Source organism: Anomalospiza imberbis, chromosome 1, assembly GCF_031753505.1.
Source record: "Anomalospiza imberbis isolate Cuckoo-Finch-1a 21T00152 chromosome 1, ASM3175350v1, whole genome shotgun sequence".
In the NCBI taxonomy this organism is placed as follows: domain Eukaryota; kingdom Metazoa; phylum Chordata; class Aves; order Passeriformes; family Viduidae; genus Anomalospiza; species Anomalospiza imberbis.
In genome coordinates this window covers 137,404,337-137,424,641 of record NC_089681.1, presented here as the reverse complement: position 1 = coordinate 137,424,641, position 20,305 = coordinate 137,404,337, and the positions used below count along the sequence as shown (strand labels likewise).

The 20,305-nt window shown below is 40.2% G+C and overlaps 1 protein-coding gene across 15 annotated transcripts in view; it reads left to right on the top strand.

Moving 5' to 3' along the window:
- Window positions 1–3,078: 3,078 nt before the first annotated feature.
- ZNF438 (zinc finger protein 438) overlaps window positions 3,079–20,305 on the top strand; it is a 50,154-nt gene continuing 32,927 nt past the window's right edge. For 4 of the 15 annotated variants that reach the window (XM_068172826.1, XM_068172765.1, XM_068172847.1 and 1 more), the window contains exons 1-2: window positions 4,296–5,261; window positions 5,759–5,812. Coding sequence is in view for 3 of the 15 variants with exons in the window: in XM_068172756.1 (XP_068028857.1) it covers window positions 5,018–5,261 (244 nt within the window). In the remaining 12 variants the exon portion in view is untranslated. The other 11 variants (XM_068172756.1, XM_068172866.1, XM_068172807.1 and 8 more) reach the window with 8 other exon arrangements.

The window sequence follows — 20,305 nt, the reverse complement described above, 5'->3', positions numbered from 1 at the left end:
CAATGGATATAGTAATACTTTTGCTTAAGCAACAGTTAGGACTTGTATAAATCCAAAAGGAAATATAACTATTTAACACCATTTGGAAGATTCACCTTCAAATTCACTGTATTTGATAAGCTCTGTAACTGCAAACCACTTCAGCTTTAGTGGTACATAAAGGCGAAGAATAAGTATATTTGTTTTTAAACTTCAGTTCCTGTTGAAATTGTCAATGACTTCTAAAGAAAGTATTCTGAAGCACCAGAACAGTTATTTCAGATACAGAACTTCCAAGTGGAACACATGACTGAAGGAAAGTATCATACCATAAATGTTCTGAAATGACTTTGAGCCAGTCCACCTGTTTTATCACCACAAATTTCATTTGCCAAGAGGCAGTTACTGTAGTCACAAAACTGTGCTTATGTTCAGAATCACTAATTCTAATTCTAATTCACATTTAATTTCAGGAAATCTGAGTTCAAAAAGAGCCTAATCTTTTAACGTCCTTTTATTGTTTGGCTACACTAGAAAAAAGTGTCAGGTACTCAGGATATCTGCTTCCTTAGCTGTCACTTTGCAGCAAGCTGCAGAAATGGGTTTTCAGAAAACTGCACAAACATTTTAAATATATTTCTAATTGTTAGCATACTGTCTATACCTATACAGTTCAAATTTCAGCCTTAGGTACGTGGAAAGAAATGTGAATATTTGGAAGACATTCCAAATTCCTTCTCTCTTCTCCCACAATGATTTATTTTTCCACTTTTGGTGCTTTTGGACTTATTATCATGACAGCATCATGATGCTAAGTACATGATAGCAAAAACCATCAGAATTAAATTCTTAGCTTAACACCACTTCCTCCTTTCCCTTACTCCCACTTCCCAGAAGCTGTGTCAATGCTTTTCCAGAGATTCTTTGTTCCAGATGTGGCTAGGGGATGCCTGTCACCCCTTCTTCCAGCAAAGGGCTGTGGTAGAAAGCTGTGCTGAGTGCAGGCTCATAGGAGATGGGGGTGTCTTGGCAGAACACATGCAAGAGGAGCTCGTGAAGATGGAGAGAGTCCTGCACCACGGGATCAGACTGGAAAAGGACGTGGCCTCAATGTCCAATTAACTTCGAAGTGGTGCAGACAGAAGTCCTTTTCTTCCCCACAAGTAACATCTCCATGATAGAAGAGATGGTTAGAAGAAGGTCAAGAAAAGAGGTTGTTTTTTTTTAATTCTGAATGTTGTTTCTCTTTTCACACCTACACATAACACACTTCCCTTCTTTCTTCTGTGCCTTCCCACCTCTCTCCTGCCCAAATAACTTCTCTTTTCAGCCTTCTCTTAAATCCCATATTATCCTATTTCTGTCACACTTTCATTTTTCCTTTCAGAGAACCATAGAATTATAGAACCATTTAGATTGGAAAAAACTTTAAGATCGAGTCCAACTGTTAACACAGGACTATGAAGTCCATCACTATACCATGTTCCTAAGCCCAATGTCTTTTAAACACCTTTTTAAACATCTTTTAAATACTTCCAGGGATGGTGACTCCATCACTGGCCCCGGCAGCCTGTTCCAGTGTTTAATAACCCTTCTGGAGAAGAAATTCTTACCAATATCCAATCTAATCCTCCCCTGAAGGGGGCAGAAGGGACTGATGCCCACCTGGGCACTCACTGGCTCACATTCACCTGCTGTCCACCGATATCCCATGTCCTTTTCCACCAGGCAGTTTTCCAGACACTCTCCCCCCAGCCTGTAGCACTACAGGGGCTGTCGTGACCCAAGTGCAGGGTCCAGCATTTGGCCTTCTTGAACCTTGTACCACTGGCCTCACCCCATGGTGAGGCCAGATCCCTCTGCAGATCCATGGCCAGATCCCTATGCAGAGCCTTCCATCTTTCCAGCAGATCAACACTTCTGCTCAACTTGTGTAAGCAGACTGAGGGTGTTCTTGGTCTCCTCAATCAGATCATGAATATAGGTATTAAATGTGCCTCACCCCAACACTGAGCCCCGAGGAACACCACTGGTAATCAGTGACCAGCTGGATGTAGCTCCATTGACCAACCCTCTCTAGGCTTGGACATCTGGACAGTTTTTTTACACAATGAAGAACACACTTGTCCAAGCCATGAGCAGTAGTTTCTCCAGAATGCTGTGAGAAACCAAGTCAAAGGCTTTACTGCTGGCCAGGCAGACACATCCACAGCCTTTCCCTCATCCACTAAGTGGGTCACCCTGTCACAGAGGAACAGGTCAGTCAATCAGGACCTGCCTTTAACAAACCCATGCTAGCTGGGCCTGATTACCTGTACATGCTGCGTGAGGCTGTGAGGATACTCAATATAATTTGCTTCGTATCCAAACTAGACTTCCCCTGTCGCAACCTCGAGGCCATTTCCTTTTGTCCCATCACCTGTTATTTGTGAGACTGGCTCCCACCTCACTCCAACCTCCTTTTAGGTAGCTCTGAAGAGCAATTAGGTTCTCCTTGCTCCTCCTTTTTTCCAGATTAAACACCCCCAACTCCCTCAGCTGCTCCTCCATTCGACTTGTCCTTCAGATGCTTCATCAGCTTTGCTGCCTTTCCCTGGACACGCTCCAGCACCTCATTGTTGCTTTAAAATGAGGGCCCCAAACCCAAGGCCAGTACTTGAGACATGGCCTCACCACTGCCAAGTACAGAAGCACACTCACTGTCCTCATCTTGCTGGCCACACTTGCTGACACAGGCCTGGATGCCACTCGCCTTCAAGTTGGCTCATGTTCAGCCATCTGCACCCTCTCTGACCCGGTGCTTTCAAGTCCCGTACGCTTATTTTCCAGCACAATTGCTGTACTTTTTAGACATCCTTTTTTCTGACTTGCCCCTCGAGACCCCTATCCCACTGCCTGACAACCATCAGTTTCGGGGATCCGCTGGGAGCGCAGCTCCCGCTCCGCCAGTGTCTGGTTGGGACGGGGAGGCAAGGCCGCACTCAGCACAGCGGCGCCCGAGGCCGGAGCCCCGCACCCCCGGAGCAGCGCCGCCCAAGCCCGGGCGCAGAACAAGCCCCGGCCCCGCCACCCTTTCCCTCCGACAGCCCCCGCCCGCCGGCGGCCCCGCCCCTGCGCCTTCCCGCGGGGGTGACGCCGCCGCCCCGCGCCGCGGAGGCGGGACCCGGGCTCGGCGGGCGTTCGTAAGTTCCTTCCCCCCGCGGCGGTGGGGCTGCGGCCCGGGCTGGGGGCGGGCGGCGCCGGGCCGGGAAGCAAGAGGCGGAGGGGTGGTGGCTCCCGGCGGGGCGGTCGCCTCCTTCGGCCCTCAGTCGGTGAGCCCGAGGGATTCCAGGCCGGGCACTGCCGCCGGAGCTCGCCCCGGTACGGCACAGCTGGTCCCGCGGCTCGGCCGAGGCTCCGGGCGGCGCGGAGGGCTCGGCAGCGTCCCCCGGGCCGCCGGGGTGTGTGCGGGGCTCGGCTCCCGCCGCCGGAGCCCGGGAGCGGCGGTGCGGGGCCTGCGGCGTTCGGCCGGGGGCGCCGTGTGAGCTCAGAGCCAGCGCGGCCACCCGAGCCCCGGCCCGGGGGTGTCGCAGCCCGGCCCGGGGTATCGGCCCCGCGAGTGCAGAGACTGCGACAGGGCGTCACTGCTGATGCCGGTTCTGATGTTACAATAAAGACCTGCAGAAAGGCCGCGTATGACCGGTTCCTACAAGTCACGACGGTTGCTTGTTCAGCTCACGCTTTTTTTCTGTGGTGGCCATAGAGCGTGAGCTCCGTGAGGGGTGGCAGCGGGTGCCTCCAGGCTGTGTGGCAGCGTTTGGCTCCTGCGCCGTCCCTGCCGGCGTGAGTCAGAGCTGTGCGCCGAGCCCTTGACTCCGAGGCCTGAGCGATGTTTCGTAACCTTGCTGCTGCTTCCATAAAAGTACAAATACGATGTGCAGTCCTCTCGGGCTCTTGGCGGTTTGGGAGGAACTGACAGCCGAAGGCGTTTTGTCCTGTGGCTGCAGAAATGGATGCAGTAAATGGGCGTAGTGTTTGTGTGTAACTTACTGAGGCCTGCCAGCTAATGAATCCACTGGAACTTTTAATAATGACATCAGGAGCATATCCCCGGTTCCAAGTGATCAGATGTGTCTGGCATAGATAATACAAGAGGGGAAGCGTTTTAAAGCCGCATAGAAGAGTTTTCAAAAGACTGTGGAAATGTCTACAGCGTGGCAGATTTGAAACAATATGAAAGATTGGCTTGTTTCAATTTATTTTGCCCAAAAGTCATGCTCTATTAAAAGTTTTGCCTAGTTCTTGACCTAAATTAAAATCAATGTGGTATGTCTTGTGCTTAATTCCTTTCTTCTCCAACATAACTGTTGTTGAAGCTTTTAAATGTGTATTAAAGTCCCAATCAACAGCCTAGCCCTTAAATGCTGTGTAGTTCAGCTAATTATAGTCTTGAATTTTCTCGTACTAATTTATTTGAACCTGTAATATGCCATTAAAAGTGGCCTTTCATGTTATTATTCCTTAATAAAAAGGAAAGAGGAGGATAACACAGGGTAAATGCACAGTTCCTTTGGATCACAGTAGTTTATGTGCAGTTTTTTTCCCCACAGAACTATTCAGCAATCAAAATTCTGAGCTGTTGTTCTTTTGTTTTGTTTGTTTTTTCAATAACTTGATTGTAGCTAGTTATTTTTAGTAATAGTTTAAGTTAATCTTTTTCAAAATTACTTTTATGTAAAGCAAAATACATCAAAGATGAGTGTATATTTTTTCTGCTTAAGTAGCTGGAAGAATTGGATTTTTTCCAACTTAGAGTTTGTCAAAAGACAGAAAGGAAAAGGAAGAAATAAAGTGCATGACAAGTCATATATTTACAATATTTTTCATAATGATCTAATGTTCTTAGTATTTAATTCTAAAGATATTCTTGGGTAATGATAACTGGAGGATCAGAAGAAAACCAGCACTAAGCAAATGTTTTTATCTCTTGGGCAGGCTGTTAAAGAAATAGATTGTGGGGTAGCTGAAGTTGTAGTTGAAGTGTTTTTCAAAGCATTTAATGAAGAAGATACTAGTTTCTTATGTTTCCTGCATCTCATTTGTGAGTGAGACTATCAGAACTAGCAATGACAGGGAGAGCATATATGGGATATTTCTGACTGTCTCATGTGAAGCCTTAGAAATTTGTAGTGATTGTCACACATATGTTTTTGATGTACAGGTTCAAGGATTATGTTGTGCTAGGTGGGAGGAGTGTTCTTCATCAGTGACTTGGACTGTTTCAAGCATTTTTATGTGCACAGGTAAAACATTTATAGAAGTGGTTTAATGTTTTAAATGTCTGTATGAAACTGGTGATGGGTTTATGTATTTATTTGCACCTAAGGAGGTAGATGGTGTCAGGTCAAAGTGAAATAGCCTAATGTTGAATGTAGAACTTGGATTGGAAGCTGACTGGAAATATTACTGCAGTTGCAATTAAAGAAGCTTCAGAGTTTTTAAAGTGCATGGAAAAATCAGAAATGTATGAACTTTCATCAGTTGTTTTAACAATATTTATTCAGATATTTATTATTGTAATCTATAGTCTAAAGTCCTGTTAATGTATGGTGTGCCTCAGAGGAGATGCTGTTGTATTGTGGGTGAACATGTTTTATTAGAATTCTTGTTTATTTACCACTTCTTCAAATGTTTATCTCTTCTATTAAATACGATTTTCTGTCCTTTGCTAAATGTATTTCCTGAGATATTGGAACTTTCTGTTGTTTTTGTTTGTTTGTTTTTTATTTCCTTGAAATAGGAATTAAGATGGATGAAATGTTTCATTGGTCATAGCAGCAGCAGAATAAGGTGGGTATGTTGAAAGATTACCGTTAACGTCTTTGCAGAATGTTTTAGATTTTGATTCTGTGTCCATCTGACCACAAAGACAGTTTTGCCTCTGTGTTTGAGTTGCTGTTTATTTGCACATTTAAGATTCTTTATGGTCATTGAGGGTGTACTCCAGTGAAACTAATTGTTTTCATAATTTCTATAAAAGATATTAGTGCTTCAGCAGCAGGAAAGTATATTTTGATGCTCATCCTTATTTGCAGTCAAGACAAGACATGGGCCTTATTTGCTAAGACTTAATACTTCATGTTGGCGTTTTAATTCACTTACAGAGATCCAGAATGTGTTTTAGTTAAAAAAAAAAAAATTAAAAACAAATTTAAAACATGACCATATATTTTTACAAGACAAACATTGGCAAATAAGAGAAGCAGTGCTGCTTGAGTAATAATTGACCCATTTCTCGTGGAGTATATTTGCATGTTGTTGTCAAAGTTAAATGAGTTACAGCCTTCTTCACAATGTAACCACCATTAAATTATATGAGACAGATTTTTATTTTTAATTTTTAAAATTTTTTTATTTTTAAATTTTAAAAATTTTAATTTTTTTTTACTTCAAAAGTAAGAAGTTGTGGGTTGTTTTTTAATTTCATTCTTTCTTGTACTGATGTAATAAAGAGATTCTTACTGCCAGCTTAAAATGGCATTTTGAGAATGCTGTTGTCTTTGTATTGTATTTGCTCTATGACTATTTGTCTTGTCACCTCATGAAATTACAAAACAACTGGGTCAAAACCATCCTATTCAAATGTCATGAAGTGTGATATTTGCTAATTAGGTGTGTCTTTGACTTACTGTATTACAGTACTGTATTTGCTGGTATTAGTTTGTCCCTAATTGGCTGATTAACCCTAGTGTCAGTAGTAGTCAAGCATTACTTTTTTAAAGGACTGATTTCATGGGTATTTATAGCATAATTGAATGTTGTAGGAAAGTTAGCATGGTTTGTGTAGCAATATGTTATAATCTGATTACTCTTCCACTTAATTTCAAGAACGTAATTAAAACACCATGGACCTTGCTGTGGTAGAACTGTACTGTGTATTGAACAAGGATGTGAAAGGGCATCAATTCAGGAGAGACTGTCTTTGCTTTGTCACTTCAGTCTTTTACTATTTTAGGAAATAATGATGTTTTCCTCACCTAAACTGTGACCTGCTCTTTTTCTCCTTGGTTCTTTTCTTGCATCTTTTTGAAGGCTATACAGTACTGAAAGAAAGCCTTGCTTGAAGGGAGACTGGCTGGTGTCCTCATACCAGAAAAAATTTATTACTTAGCTGTTAGTACACCTTGAATTGTTGTACAAATGGAAAGAATGTAATCAATAGCTCAGTCCATCTTTCAGAATTGTAATGCATTGTGGTCACTTCATTTATGGTTAGAGTTTTATTTTTGCGAAATAATAATTTTTTTTTTCATGGAATCATATAAAGAGTAAAATTATGGAGTATTGAATCATAAACATGTTTTTTTTGAAGTGTGACTTTTAGAGGCTGCTATAGGATGTTAATTTCTGTGTATGCATCATGTTTCATTCTGTGGCTTAGCATTTTATTGTTTTTCAGAAAGTCTAAACCCGGGATTGTTGGTTTAGAAAAAGTGTCATGGTTAATGCCAAGAAGAGGTCATGTGGTGAGCTTCAGAGCTGGACTATCTCAGCCCTGCTGAAGAGCCTCTGTCAGCAAGTCACTGGGGAGACAGGAGTAGTCTTGTGGCTCACTTGTGTATTTGCCAGGAGGAGCAGGTGCTAAAGAGGTGGAAAAGCAGCTTGGAAAATTTGTTTGATAGGTAAAGGAATTGTGGGGAAAGAAACAACTTGTGGGAGACTTACTAGAATCTATCACTGAAATTGGTTTGGGATATTAGCTTGGTTGTAAGTTACAGTTCCAGGGAAAGTTTTTGTTGTTCAAGTGTGTGTGGCAGATCAGTCAGAGCTATGTTCCCATACTCAGTCTTTTTCATGAAGCCCTTTGTTACCAGAATGCTGAAATGTCTGTAGGAATTATTTAATGGTTTTACGTGACCCAAAAGCAGAAACCAAATTAAAAAAAAACCTTCAAAGGTGCATTGTCTTAATTTTTGGTGCATTGTTCAGCTGTTAAGGACAATTGCAAGGGAGTGTGTCTCTTCTTCAAAGGATCTTTCTCTTGGACCAACACTATGAAAATGGTGTATGGTGAAAAATTACAGCTTAGACTGATGTCATTGCTGTCATTGCTCGTCTTTTAAACATACTTTTAAAAATACCTGTGCTTCTTTGCCACTTCACTTCTCTTATATGTATGTTTGTGGTTATTTGGGATGAACTGTAGAAAGTAGGGATTTTACAAAAATGTTACTGATTTTTGTAGTTTTCAGCATACTTCAGTCTTCTGCTGAATGACATAGAACTTAATTCCAGTGGACTTTTTTGGCCATGACTGGTTGGCTTCCCTAAGGGGGACTACAGTCTGCTGATAGTGAGGGTGTGTGATCTCAGATTTATATCAGGCTGTCCTGTCAAAGAGTGCTACATACACCAAGACATTAAGTTCTGACAGTTTTTGCTCTTCCTCAGCTCAATCAAAACAGAACTGCTGGTGAAGAAATAAGGTAGATCCATGTTTTTAGGAAGCAGGGCAGTAAAGCTGAACTATCCAATGTTGGTCTCTGCTAATTGTGTGCAGTGTCCTAAAGATAAAGCTATATGACCCCTCAAAATTCTGTTAGGGAATTAAAAAGGATCAGTCTGTTGAAACCTGCATAGTCCTGTTGTGTATGTAAGCGTAGTACTCTGTGTGTGATGAATCAAGCACTTAGAAGTTAGCAGCTTGCCAGTAAAATAATATGGATGTTCAGTGGGTTGTGTTGCTTTTGTCATCAACAGATTTTGAGGCTTTACTGAAGCAGGAAAATGAATCAGTACTGGATTTAGAAGAAAGGAACTGTTCTATATTACAGGACTCAAACGGAGACCACCCAAATGCCTTCAGCTGGTTTTTGTTATTTTCACAAATAGTTTGTTCTTTTAGCAGAGGGTTTAAGAACAGAGTCGGGTCAATTGCTCTATTATGTTTTTCCCTAAACAACAATATTAAGCAAACTTTACAATATTGTTCATCATTGAGGAAAAAAAAATCTTCTAGATTCTCTTGTGGGTTTTTTTTGAGCTTCCAGAGAAAAATAGTGATAGGCTGTTGTGATTTCAAATCTTCAAATTATAAAAGTAATGCACTGTGTTTTTGGAAACACAGGAAGGATGTAGAGAAGAAGGGTATCAGGGAAGAGTCTAAAAAAGGAATCTAGGGATGGAATTTTGCTTTAATAAAGAGAATTTAGAAACCAAGAAGAGATTGTTTAGCCTTTGAAAGGCAGTGAATATAGAGAAGTATAACACAAGTACACAGAAATATGAATTGTTTGAGAGAAGTAACTCAAAAGCTTTTGTTTTGTTGGTTCATGCTATAAGAGTAAGGGGACATTCTGTGAAATTAGGGTGACAAAGTGCAAAAGGAAACTTGAGAGGATCTATTTCTTAATAAACTGGTAAGACTGAGCTCTGGAGTCTAGGGATAATTTTAATTTAGAAAAATTCTAATAGAAATTGGATAAGTTAGAGTGCAAGAATATTTACACAGGCTCAGGTTACCTTTTCTCCTGAAAGAATATAATCCCTCATCTTTTTGTCACTTGCAAAATTAATTTTTCCATCACGATTTTAATAAACCTCGTCTAAAAAACATGTGTTGATGGTGTGAGTAAAGGAATTAAGCCTGTCCCTAGTTTGTTTATGGGAGAAAGAGTTACAGCATCTCACTAATTTGTTCTCTTTCCCTGTATTGGGTTATATCTCGGTGAGATACCCACTAGGTAGTATGTCTAGTTCCCTTGGTAGGATGCACTGATTTACTTTGTTTCTCTTGTAGATATGGATATTGGAGAAGAGGTTTTGGGGATTAACATCAGGGTCCTCATGAAACTGGAAAAAATTTACATAGGCAAGTTGTTTTTGTGACTTGCTACTCCTGAAACACTGTTCTGTTCAGCTTTGATTTTTCTATTGCCTGGGCTCATGCATTAAGTTGGTGTTCCTGCGGTAATTTAATTTGAGTCAGTACACAAGTTTGTTCTGTACCTAGAGCGATGGAATATTTTGGGAGGATGAAATGAGCTAAGGCTGGCCTTCTGTGTCAGCCTGCCAACTCCCAGCAAGTATGTAAAAAGTCATAAAAATAGCAGTGGGGGTATCTTAATTAAATGAGCATGCCTGTCGCTTTTGCCAGTCTTTTCTCTTGGCATGGTTCAAGTCCTAGAAACTGTTTACTTTCAGTCTCTATCAAACTCAAATATAAAACTGTGTGATAAAAGCATCAGAAGCAGTGTTCTACAGGAAAGACTGCAGAATCGGCTTTTTCTCATTCCCACATAAATGCCCTTTTCTCTCCATTTAGTGCAGGCTGCAGTTTTTACTTTTGGTGTGTTTAGCAGCAGATTGAGTTGAATTTGTTGTATTTGGCTCTAGAGCAGCAAAGAGCAGATGTCACGGAGGTGCCATGACAGGAATAAAAAAAATTCAGAAGGCTTGTGGGAATTTGGGGGTGAGAGGGAAGTCTTCCTCCTATTTTTTCCATGCTAGAATCCATGATATAACATTTAGAGCTGGCATTCAGTTCAAAACTTGCTGTGCTGCAAGGCTTGATGCATTGACGCAGACATTCTTTCCCATAGCTCAAATTGTGGAAACAGAGTTTATTTATAAAATAAAACATGCCTGTGAAGTTCTAATTGATACCTTAATTACAGGGAACTTGCCTGAACGATGGTAACTTAGCAATCTGTGGGACATTTTCCTGGCTTAGAATAGCCATGATTTATACTGAAACATTTTCTCTGCGTGAATCCTAGAAATGGAATTCCCTTGTCAAGGCAGAAAAACTTCAGTAACTGAGAGGTACTCTGCCAGGGATGATAAGTCTTAAGTAACAGTCAACTTTTAAACATTATTTAGGGTTGGAACATCTGAAAAGTAAACTTTGCTGTTCGGGATTGTCACTGTTTGAAAAATATGCATTTAAAAGCCACCACTACATGTTGCCATTCTTTACATAATAGGTGGGTCCCAGATGTATGTGGGATCCTGGAGAAGTTTCTTGCGTTGGATTATTTCTCTTCACTTTTGTAGATTAACACAATGCTCTGAAAGTCAGTGGTGGCTTCTTTCTTTAAATCTTACCTTATCAAGGGCCATTTCTGAAAAAAACCTGGTGTAGTTTGCTAGTTGGCAGCCTGACTGCTAGTTTGTCTTTCTTTATCACATCTTTGTTTTTCATTTGTCATCTCCTTGCACTACAAGAGTGTATATTGCTACAGTGTAGTGTGCCAGTTCTCTGTTGTTGTATGTGTAGAATAATGTACTTGATAATTTCTGGAGGAATTTTTTTTTTCTGTGATGAAAAAGTTTTATTTACACAGTGATCTGGATGAGAGGACAGTAATAAATCTACTTTTGCTTGAGGTGGTACGCACTGATCTTGTATTAGTGTTTTAGGAAACCACGTTGACTCCTGCTTTGGGTCTTCTGTTCTGGCAGTGAAGCTGAACTCTTGTCTAGCTCTTATAATTTGCTGGGGAGATGGGATTTGAAATAAAAGGAATGTATGTTATTGTGCATTTAGTAACAATATGAAGTCTGACTTTATTTTAAAAAGCAATTAGTATAGTGGGGTCACATGACAGAAGCATCATATGTGTAAGGTACATAATGTATAATGCTCTGTTCTCCTCTACAAAGTCCTGAGTGGAGTGTGCTGCAGTTCAGGTTTGAGAACAAATCTTCCCATGTCTCTTGCTGAAGAAAAATGTCAGTGCACTGCTAAAAGAACCCAGGACTAACTTGCCTGTTGGCTGTAACATGTTGAGTTTCTTGGTTAGATAGCTAATTTCAGTGTGACTTGAAAGTTACAGGCCTGGAGATACTTGTGGTCAGAGCTGCTCCAAGAGGATTGAGTGAAGCCTTTTGGATTTCCTAAATGATAAGGAAGCCAGGTTAGATCAACAGCCGCTGGGAGGGTTATTCAGACACTGAGTTAGTCTAGTCCAGTGCAGGATTTTTCACCTCTGGCCAGTTCAGAGCATGTACTGCCCAAGGTGAGCTGGTGAAACTAACAGTTTTGGTGTGTTTGATTAGCATCATTTATACTTGCCCTGAACTTCATTTCTTACAGCAATTTTTCACCTGGTTGTCAAATTTCTTTGTGTCAGAAGGACTTTGTGACCACAAAAAAAAAAGTTAGAAAAATGGTTATGTTGTGGATTCTATATTTAAAGACTGTTCTAGCTGATTTAAGTATTTGTAAGGTTTCTTTTACATGATAAGATTTTGAAACTATAGAGTGTTTAGGCTAGATCAAGGTTGTACCTGTTTTATTTCTCTTTTAATGATTTCATGCAAGTGTGAAACCTGCATTTATGTAATAGCATGATTTGAAGAGGGGAATAGGACAGGCTAAGTATCCTGAGCCTTACTTAACCCTGAGGGATGTCAGTGATGAGAGATAAAATTAACTTGGGCATGTGAACCTTTTTTTGTCAGAGTGGAATTATGTTTTAAAGTGTTCAATAATGAAAACAATTTATTTGAATTCTCTTCATATTATTTCAAACATGAAACACTAGAAAGACCACTTCCAAAATATTTATTAATAATTGCAAAATTAATAGATAAATGTAAAGAATTCATAGGTGTTAGTAATGGTTGAAAGAGAATAGCCATGCTTGCCTAATGGAGGATATTTACAGAGAATAGTTTCAGGTTTTCTTTACTGGCCTCTCTCTCTCCAAGATTTGGTGTCAGTCCTGTAGTTACCTGATAATTCAGTTTTTGGTATTTATCTTTAGAAAGCTGCTCTGGATTGGGAAGGATAAAATGTTTAACGTGTATAATTGCAGTAAGGAAGTAACTGGGTGGGAATGTTAACTCATGTTAGGTTGGCTGATAGTAGATGTCCCCAAAAGAGAAAGTTTTAAATTTCTTTTGAGATCTAGTCATATTACAAATAAGTGTACTTAGAAGCATAGTAATTTTCAAAACTAGTATCTTTGGAATTCACTTTTTCATTACAAAGTGGTTTCACAGGCCCAAAATACGACATACTTTACTTTAAGGATTACTTTAAGGATTAAGTTGATTACATTTCTTTCTAGAAATAAGGTGAATGGCAGTAACCTCCCAATTAAAGAGCATTACTTGCAATGATACACTAGAATTGTGGAATATCCTGAGTTGGAAGGGGTTTACAAGGATCTCTGGGTTCAACTCCTAGAAGTTTTCAGATGCAAATTCTACAGAGGTTTCACAAAGAGCAGATGTGGCCAGGTGGAAAATGTCCATTTGCAAAGGAATCCTGTGCAGTGCCCAGTGTTGTGAGCCACAGTGCTGCTTCAGGGTGCAGCAGATGAGTCAGTTGCAAATTCAAGTGTTGAGAGGAATGCTCAGTTTCTGATGTGCTGCCTGTGCTTGGGAGGTACAGGGAACCCTTCCCATGGCTGCTGCCACCAACGCATTTGCACAGTAATAGCCCTTGTAGGCAGCTCCTGGCTTCTGACAGGCTTCAGTCAGCTCACCTGGCTGAAAATAGGCTGTGGTTTTAAACACATTGAACTGAAAAAACCATACAGTATCACTGGGAGTATTTTTGCTTTATATGTACAAGTCCTTTGCAGACAGAATATCTTGCAACAATATTGAAATATTTTTTCTGACTGATGAACAAACAGTGTTATATGCTGCTATAAGATTAGTGTTGCATTTATAGCTATTGAAAAACTAGTGGCTCATCCACTACTTCAGTTTTTTTGGCTAACATCTTGTATGAATATTGTACTGCTAAATCTTTAATCTGCTGTGGAGACAGACAAATTTAGGAGAAGTGACTTTAATCTTTGAAGAACGTGTATTGACTGGGAAAGTTAGTTCAGTTTGTTTTTGCAAATCACCAACCCTTAGAAGTGGGATTAAGTTTAGTGCAGGAGAAAATGGAACTTTCCCTTTGTCTCCAGAGTGAGGTCATGGTGCTCGTGTCTTTTCAGCCTCCATCTCAGTAAAATAATAGAAAATATAATTGTTTCATGTTTCAGTTTTAACTCCTGAAGAATGGGAGTTATGGTTACTTGTGCAGGCTTTAATGTCAGCAATTACTTCTTGTCCTTGTTGCTTCTTTACTGTGCTGTCTCTGCCCTATTTTCACACCCATATTTGAAATTCTCATGTGCTGCTTTTGTATTTTCCTCTTTTTTTTGCCCCTTGTTTTTATTTATTTAGAGATTCCACTGAGCAGGTGGCTGAGTAGACTATGGCCGTGCAGGAATTGGTTGTGCATGTGGCTTTAGTGATGGCAAAATCCCACCCACCTTAGATGTGAAGGCAAGGAAAAGGAAACAAAACAGAATCCAACAGAAGAGATGAGAAAAGAAAGGCTTTGGTAGTAAAGGAAGGTAGAGAAGAACAACATCTGAGTCACAAGGTTGGATGAAAAGCTTAAGTGATACACTGGTTTTGGCAGTGCAATGTGTCATGATGCTGTTCTGATTTGTAATTTTAAGAACAGCTAAAGAAGTGTGTTGCTTAAATAAGTTAATTCACTGATTCTTTTTTTAATTGTAAAAATATCTTTTAATCTCATTTTTCAGTAGAGCAGATGTACACTAGGACTCATTTTAGGGGAGCTTATTTTTGTTTAATAAGGATATATTTATGGTAATTTTAATCAGTAAATTAAAACACTAGTGCTTGGTTGCTTTATTGCTTATCTCTTGTCTGACTGGGGTTATGTACAGCATTAGGTCTTGGTAGATTTGAAGGAATGCTATTTTCCTTAATGAGTAGCTTAGGAAAAGATCTCATCTCACTAAAATGGATCCTGGTTCTCTGTGAAGGACAAGCGTGTGATCACTGTTTACTTTCCAGTATCACACTTGAAGGCATTCTAACTAGACTGAACTCCAGTCAGGTCACTCAAATGTCCCCATGTCCCTAGAGAATAGAAATTGTTTCACCAGCAAATACATGGAGTACTTTGAGCCCATTCTACTCAACTTCCCTACTCTACAACTCCCTCTACTACTTTGAGTTACGGGGTTTATTTCAGAATTTGGGAGATTAATTTTTATGGAATAGGTGACTGAGAGAGCTAGCATTCTTGCTTGAATAATGCCCTACATATTTTGGACAGAGATTTTCTTGACTGAATAAGAACAAGATATTTAACCATCTTCTAGAGGGAACACTGTTTGGTCAGCGTAAATTTAAAATAAAATTCCAGAAGAGGCAACTGACCATTCTTGTGTGATGTTTGCAACTTTTTCATGTTTCTTCTGGGCTTTAATTATACTGCATATACATGGCAAGAAGAAAGACCAGGGGTTTTGTTCTTTTCATGGAGGTGTAGCTTTATCACATCGTTGGGAATTTATAGCCTAGTAATATAGAGTGTTTTTTCCATTCCTGCATTTTGCAATTGGTTTGTACAACCTTATAGTCTGGCAGCTGAGAGCTCACTTTTTCATGATTTTTTTTTGGCAGGAAAGGGTTACTGTTCACATTTCCTGTGTAATTCCTTCTGATCTTGCTGGGCTGTAATTACTTTCTTGATGTTAAACATTCCCAGGCTCCTATAACCCTCTAGCCTGCTCGCACTGGCCAAGTTTGTCCCAGGTGATCATGTGGGCGAACCTCCTGTTTTTAAGGATAAAAATCTCTCCTTCCTGTGTAAGATAGGCTATATACTCATTCCTTTGCTGTGCAATCCCAAGAGAAATCTTTTAAAAAATAATAATAAGGTAGCACATCACTCTTTTTAGAGTTAGACTTAGCAGCCAAAATGCATGACAAATCAAATGTGTGGGTTTAGAATTTGCTGAATCTTGTTTGAATGACTGAGTTCACATTGAAGATTATTTTTTCTTAATACATTTGGAAAATAGGTTATGATATAAAAAAGACAGATTTTGACTGTAGCTTCTTACTTTTGACCATATAATTGGCAAATCTTTTTAAGCTTGTTTGAATGTAGAACTACTTAGCTGAGCCTTCAGGAATCTTTTTTCTTTTGAATTCTTCGCAGTAGCTGCATATTAAAAAAGAAAAAAGAAAAAACCCAAGAATCTTACTAAGTTCTGTCTTTCTTACATAGTTCAGTTATCCTGTGTTTCTTCTTATTTTCAATTTTAGTATATAAACAGTAAACCTAAGGTATTATTTTGTTTTTATATAGAAGTGACTGTATACTACTGAAAAATGTTGATTTCAGAGGTGTGGGAACTGAAGTGTTCTGTTCTGCAAAGGCACCAAAAGGTTTTCTGTGCTGCTCTTCAGCTTTAATGTGGAGGAGACACCTGTAAGAATGTGAGTGAAGTTTGTTTTCCATGACCTTTATGCTGTTTTCTCACAGTGCAAAGAAAGATGAAAGGTTGTGATTGCAGGGTTTTTTTAAGGTGTGAGGAGTTGTAATGTGCTGATACATTGACACTGGTGAATGTTGGGTTGGTTTGGTTTTTTTTTGGGTTTTTTTTTTTTTTTTGTTACTGACAATGTCAGAGAAAGTACTTGGAAGTTCTGTGCTCTATTGGTTCAAGAAGTAGCCTGAATTTTGATATTTCAGTTAAGAGCAATCTCATTATCTTACTTTTCTGTTATAGGTAACTTTTTCTGTCATAATCCTAGTTGTCTTAACTTGTGCATTTAATTGTCTGCTTTGTGAAATTCTTTGTTTTGTTTAGCTGTATTATTGTACTTGCAACACAGATGCTCAGAAGTCTTCCCAGTAACTGACTGACAGAAGTCTTGTGAATGTGTAACTGTGAGCTCAATGGGATTATATTATACCTGGAAGAAAATGGTTTGTAGGTAATAAATTGTATCAGTTTGAGCCCTTTGCTTAATTTAATTCTCATGCACTCCAATGGCTGTGCTTTACTGTATAAATAGAAATTAAAACAGTTGGCATGTGTGTTGTTGACTGTGCTGCTATGCTAGTGAACAATAGGAAGAATATATGTTAATGAAAATGCCTTTAATCTTTTCAGGAAGTCTTACATTTGATGCCTTAGTTATAATTGGAATGCAGTCAGTATGCTGCCCAGTTCTTAATTGCATACTCCATCATGTAACCGGAACATGGCTGTCAGATCTGTCTATTTTTGTTGTTGAACCCAATGTTCTTATGGGGTATTATTCAACACAGAGAAATCCAGTCCTGGCATAAAGTATTTATACAGCAGTTATGTGAAAAAAACCATGAAGCACTGTGTGAGTATAACTGGTCAGAAAAGGATGCTGCTTGTAATTTCCAGTTACACGGTCATTTTATTGTGGCCTGTTTGTCATCTTCAGATACTTGAGATTTGTTAGGAAACTTTGTATGGAGTGGGTTTACCTTTGCATATCTACTTGGGTGTGTGTTAAACATACTGCAAGCATGATAGGCTTCTGTGCAGCAGGGCAATACTTGGGTTAAAGTTTTTTTTTTTTTTTTCCAAAACAGCTCACTTTTGACTATATATTATGAAAACACTGATGAATTTAGAGTTAGCTGAGAGGCAAACTCTCCTGAAGCTTGTTTCCCATCTAATAGGATGCATAGTTTATCTTGCCATTCACTTTACCTGTTTAATTTTGCTTCTGCTTAGATGAAGGCGGAGAAGAATTACTCGCTACTTTCTAATGAAAATAACCTGTTTTGAATTTATTTTGTAAAATACATAGAATGTAACCAACCAGACTCTCTATTATGAATATCACCTTCCCAGTGGAAAGTATCCTGAGTGGTAATGAATTTTCTTCCATGAAAAATTTGTGGTTCCAGAGTCTACGTGAATTGCATCTTGCTTTTTGTACAGAAGTCATGTTTCAGGATGTAAGCTGGTTCTGTTTATCCTCTGTGTGTGTGTGTGTGCATGTTGATCTAGTGATTTAACATAAAACTCTTGACTTTGATATCTGTAATGTACTGGAGGCAGGTGATGCATATAGCTGTGATGCAGGGAAGAATTGGACCTAACCTTAAGTGTATTTAGTGCAGAGAAAGAAACTGTTTTTAACAAGCTGTTATAGAAATGAGGAATAATTTGAATTAGAGGAGCTTTTAACCTTTCAGACAATGTAGTCAACTGTATTTTTATATTCAGTTGTTCTCTCTTAGGGAGGACATGTAAATTACTGTTGTGACAAAATGCATAAATGTGTCTAGGATTTGATAGTAACTAATTCATTTTACTTATCTAAGCATAGATAAGTGCCTCAGTTTGAAACTGGCTATAAAAAGTAACATGTAAACAAATTTAACACACATCCGGTGTAATAGCACATTTGGTAGAACTGAAGGTGCTTTGTTTTCAAATGCAGTGGTTTCTCACTTTCAGTGTTCACAAGCTGTTTAGTCACAGAGCACCTCTTGACATGATTTTTAAGGGCAATTTTTATCTCCATGGCTTTCTTGACTTGAACTCTATATGATAGAGTCTTAAGTGCTGCAAAAATATTGATGAATTATGTTGTTTGCCATTGTTGTGCAGAAAGAATTACAGAATATCCTGAGTTGGAAGGGACCCACAAGGGATCATCAAAGCCCAGCTTCTGGGCCTTTACAGGGCAGCCCCAAGAGTCACACCCTGTGCCTGAGAGCATTGGCCAAACACTTCTTGAACTCTGTCAGGCTCGGTGCTGTGACCACTGCCCTGGAGAGCCTGTTCCAGTGCCCAGCCACCTTCTGGGTGAAGAACCTTTTCCTAATATTCAGCCTAAACCTTCCCTGACACAACTTCAGGCCATTCCCTCATGTCCTGTCACTGGTCACCAGAGAGAAGAGGTCAGTATCTGCCCCTCGTCTTATCCTCATGAGGAAGCTGTAGACTGCAATGAAGTCTTCCTTCAGTCTCCTCCAGACCAAGTGACCTCAGCCACTCCTCACGCAGCTTCCCCTCAAGGCCCTTCACTATTTTGGTGGCTCTCCTTTTTACACTTTCTAACAGCTTTATGTCTTTCTTACGTTGTGGTGCCCAAAACTGCATACAGGCCTTAAGGACAGGCTGTGCCAGTGCAGAGCAGAGTGGGACAATCCCCTCCCTTGCCCAGCTGGCCATGCTGTGCCTGATGCCGCCAGGGAGGCCCTGCAGAGAGATCTGGACAAATCAGAGGTCTGGCCATCACCAGCCACATGAAGTTCAACAGGCAGAGTGCTGGATTCTATTCCTGGGATAGGACAACCCTGTATGTAGGGACTGGGCAATGAGAGGCTGGAGAGCAGTGCCATGGAAAGGGACCTGGGGGTCCTGGTCCATGGCAAGCTGAACCTGAGCCAGCAGTGCCCTGGCAGCCAGGAGGGCCAACCCTGTCCTGGGGGGCATCAGGCACAGCATGGCCAGCCGGGCAAGAGAGGGGATTGTCCCGCTCTGCTCTGCACTGGGGCAGCCTCACCTCGAGTGCTGGGGGCAGTTCTGGGTGACACAATATAAGAAAGATACAAAACTGTTAGAAAGCATAAAGAGGAGAGGCACAAAGATGGCGAAGGGGCTGGAGGGGAAGCCCTGTGAGGAGCAGCTGAGATCACTTGGTCTGCTCAGCCTGGGGGAGAGGAGACTCAGGGGAGACCTCACTGCAGTCTTGTGAGGGGAAGGGCAGGGACAGGCACCGATCTCTTCTCTGGTGACCAGTGACAGGACATGAGGGAATGGCCTGAAGTTGTGTCAGGGGAGGATTAGGCTGGATATCCGGAACAGGTTCTTCACCCAGAGGGTGGTTGGTCACTGGGACAGGCTCTCCAGGGCAGTGGTCACAATACCAAGGCCAATGGAATTCAAGAATGTTTGAACAATGCTCTCATGTATATGTCGTGACTCTTGGGGGTGCTGCTGTGCAGGGCCAGGAGTTGGACTCTGATCCTGTGAGTCCCTTCCAATTCAGGATATTCTGTGATTCTGTATTTTTAAGTCTTTTTAATTTCATTGTTTTAGATGAACAGTCATGAAAACAAAGAACCTTACAAGATATTTAGCAATTTTAAAGATATTTGGAAACAGAATACACTGTATCCTTATACATGTGTTTCTCCTGTATTGAAAGAGTTCTGTTCTTGTCATCTGCTCTCATGCTCAAAGTAATTTTATCATCTGTAATGTAATTCTTGTCATCTGGTAAATGTATCTGTATTGTCTAAATTTGTTAATTACTGAAGGCTTCTCCTAAAATTCCCATGCTAAACTTCACATTTCAGAAACATAAGCTCAATTCTTCCATCTATATAAAATTATTTTGGCTTCCAGTCTGTGAATTTTGATGATACTTAAATACTATAGGTGCTACAGCTATTGCAGTCAACAGTTTTAAAAATACTTGTAAATTAAATATGTACAGTCAGAAGTACTGAAAAAAAATTACTTATTTCACTTTGAAGATAACTGTCATCAATGGAAATACTTAT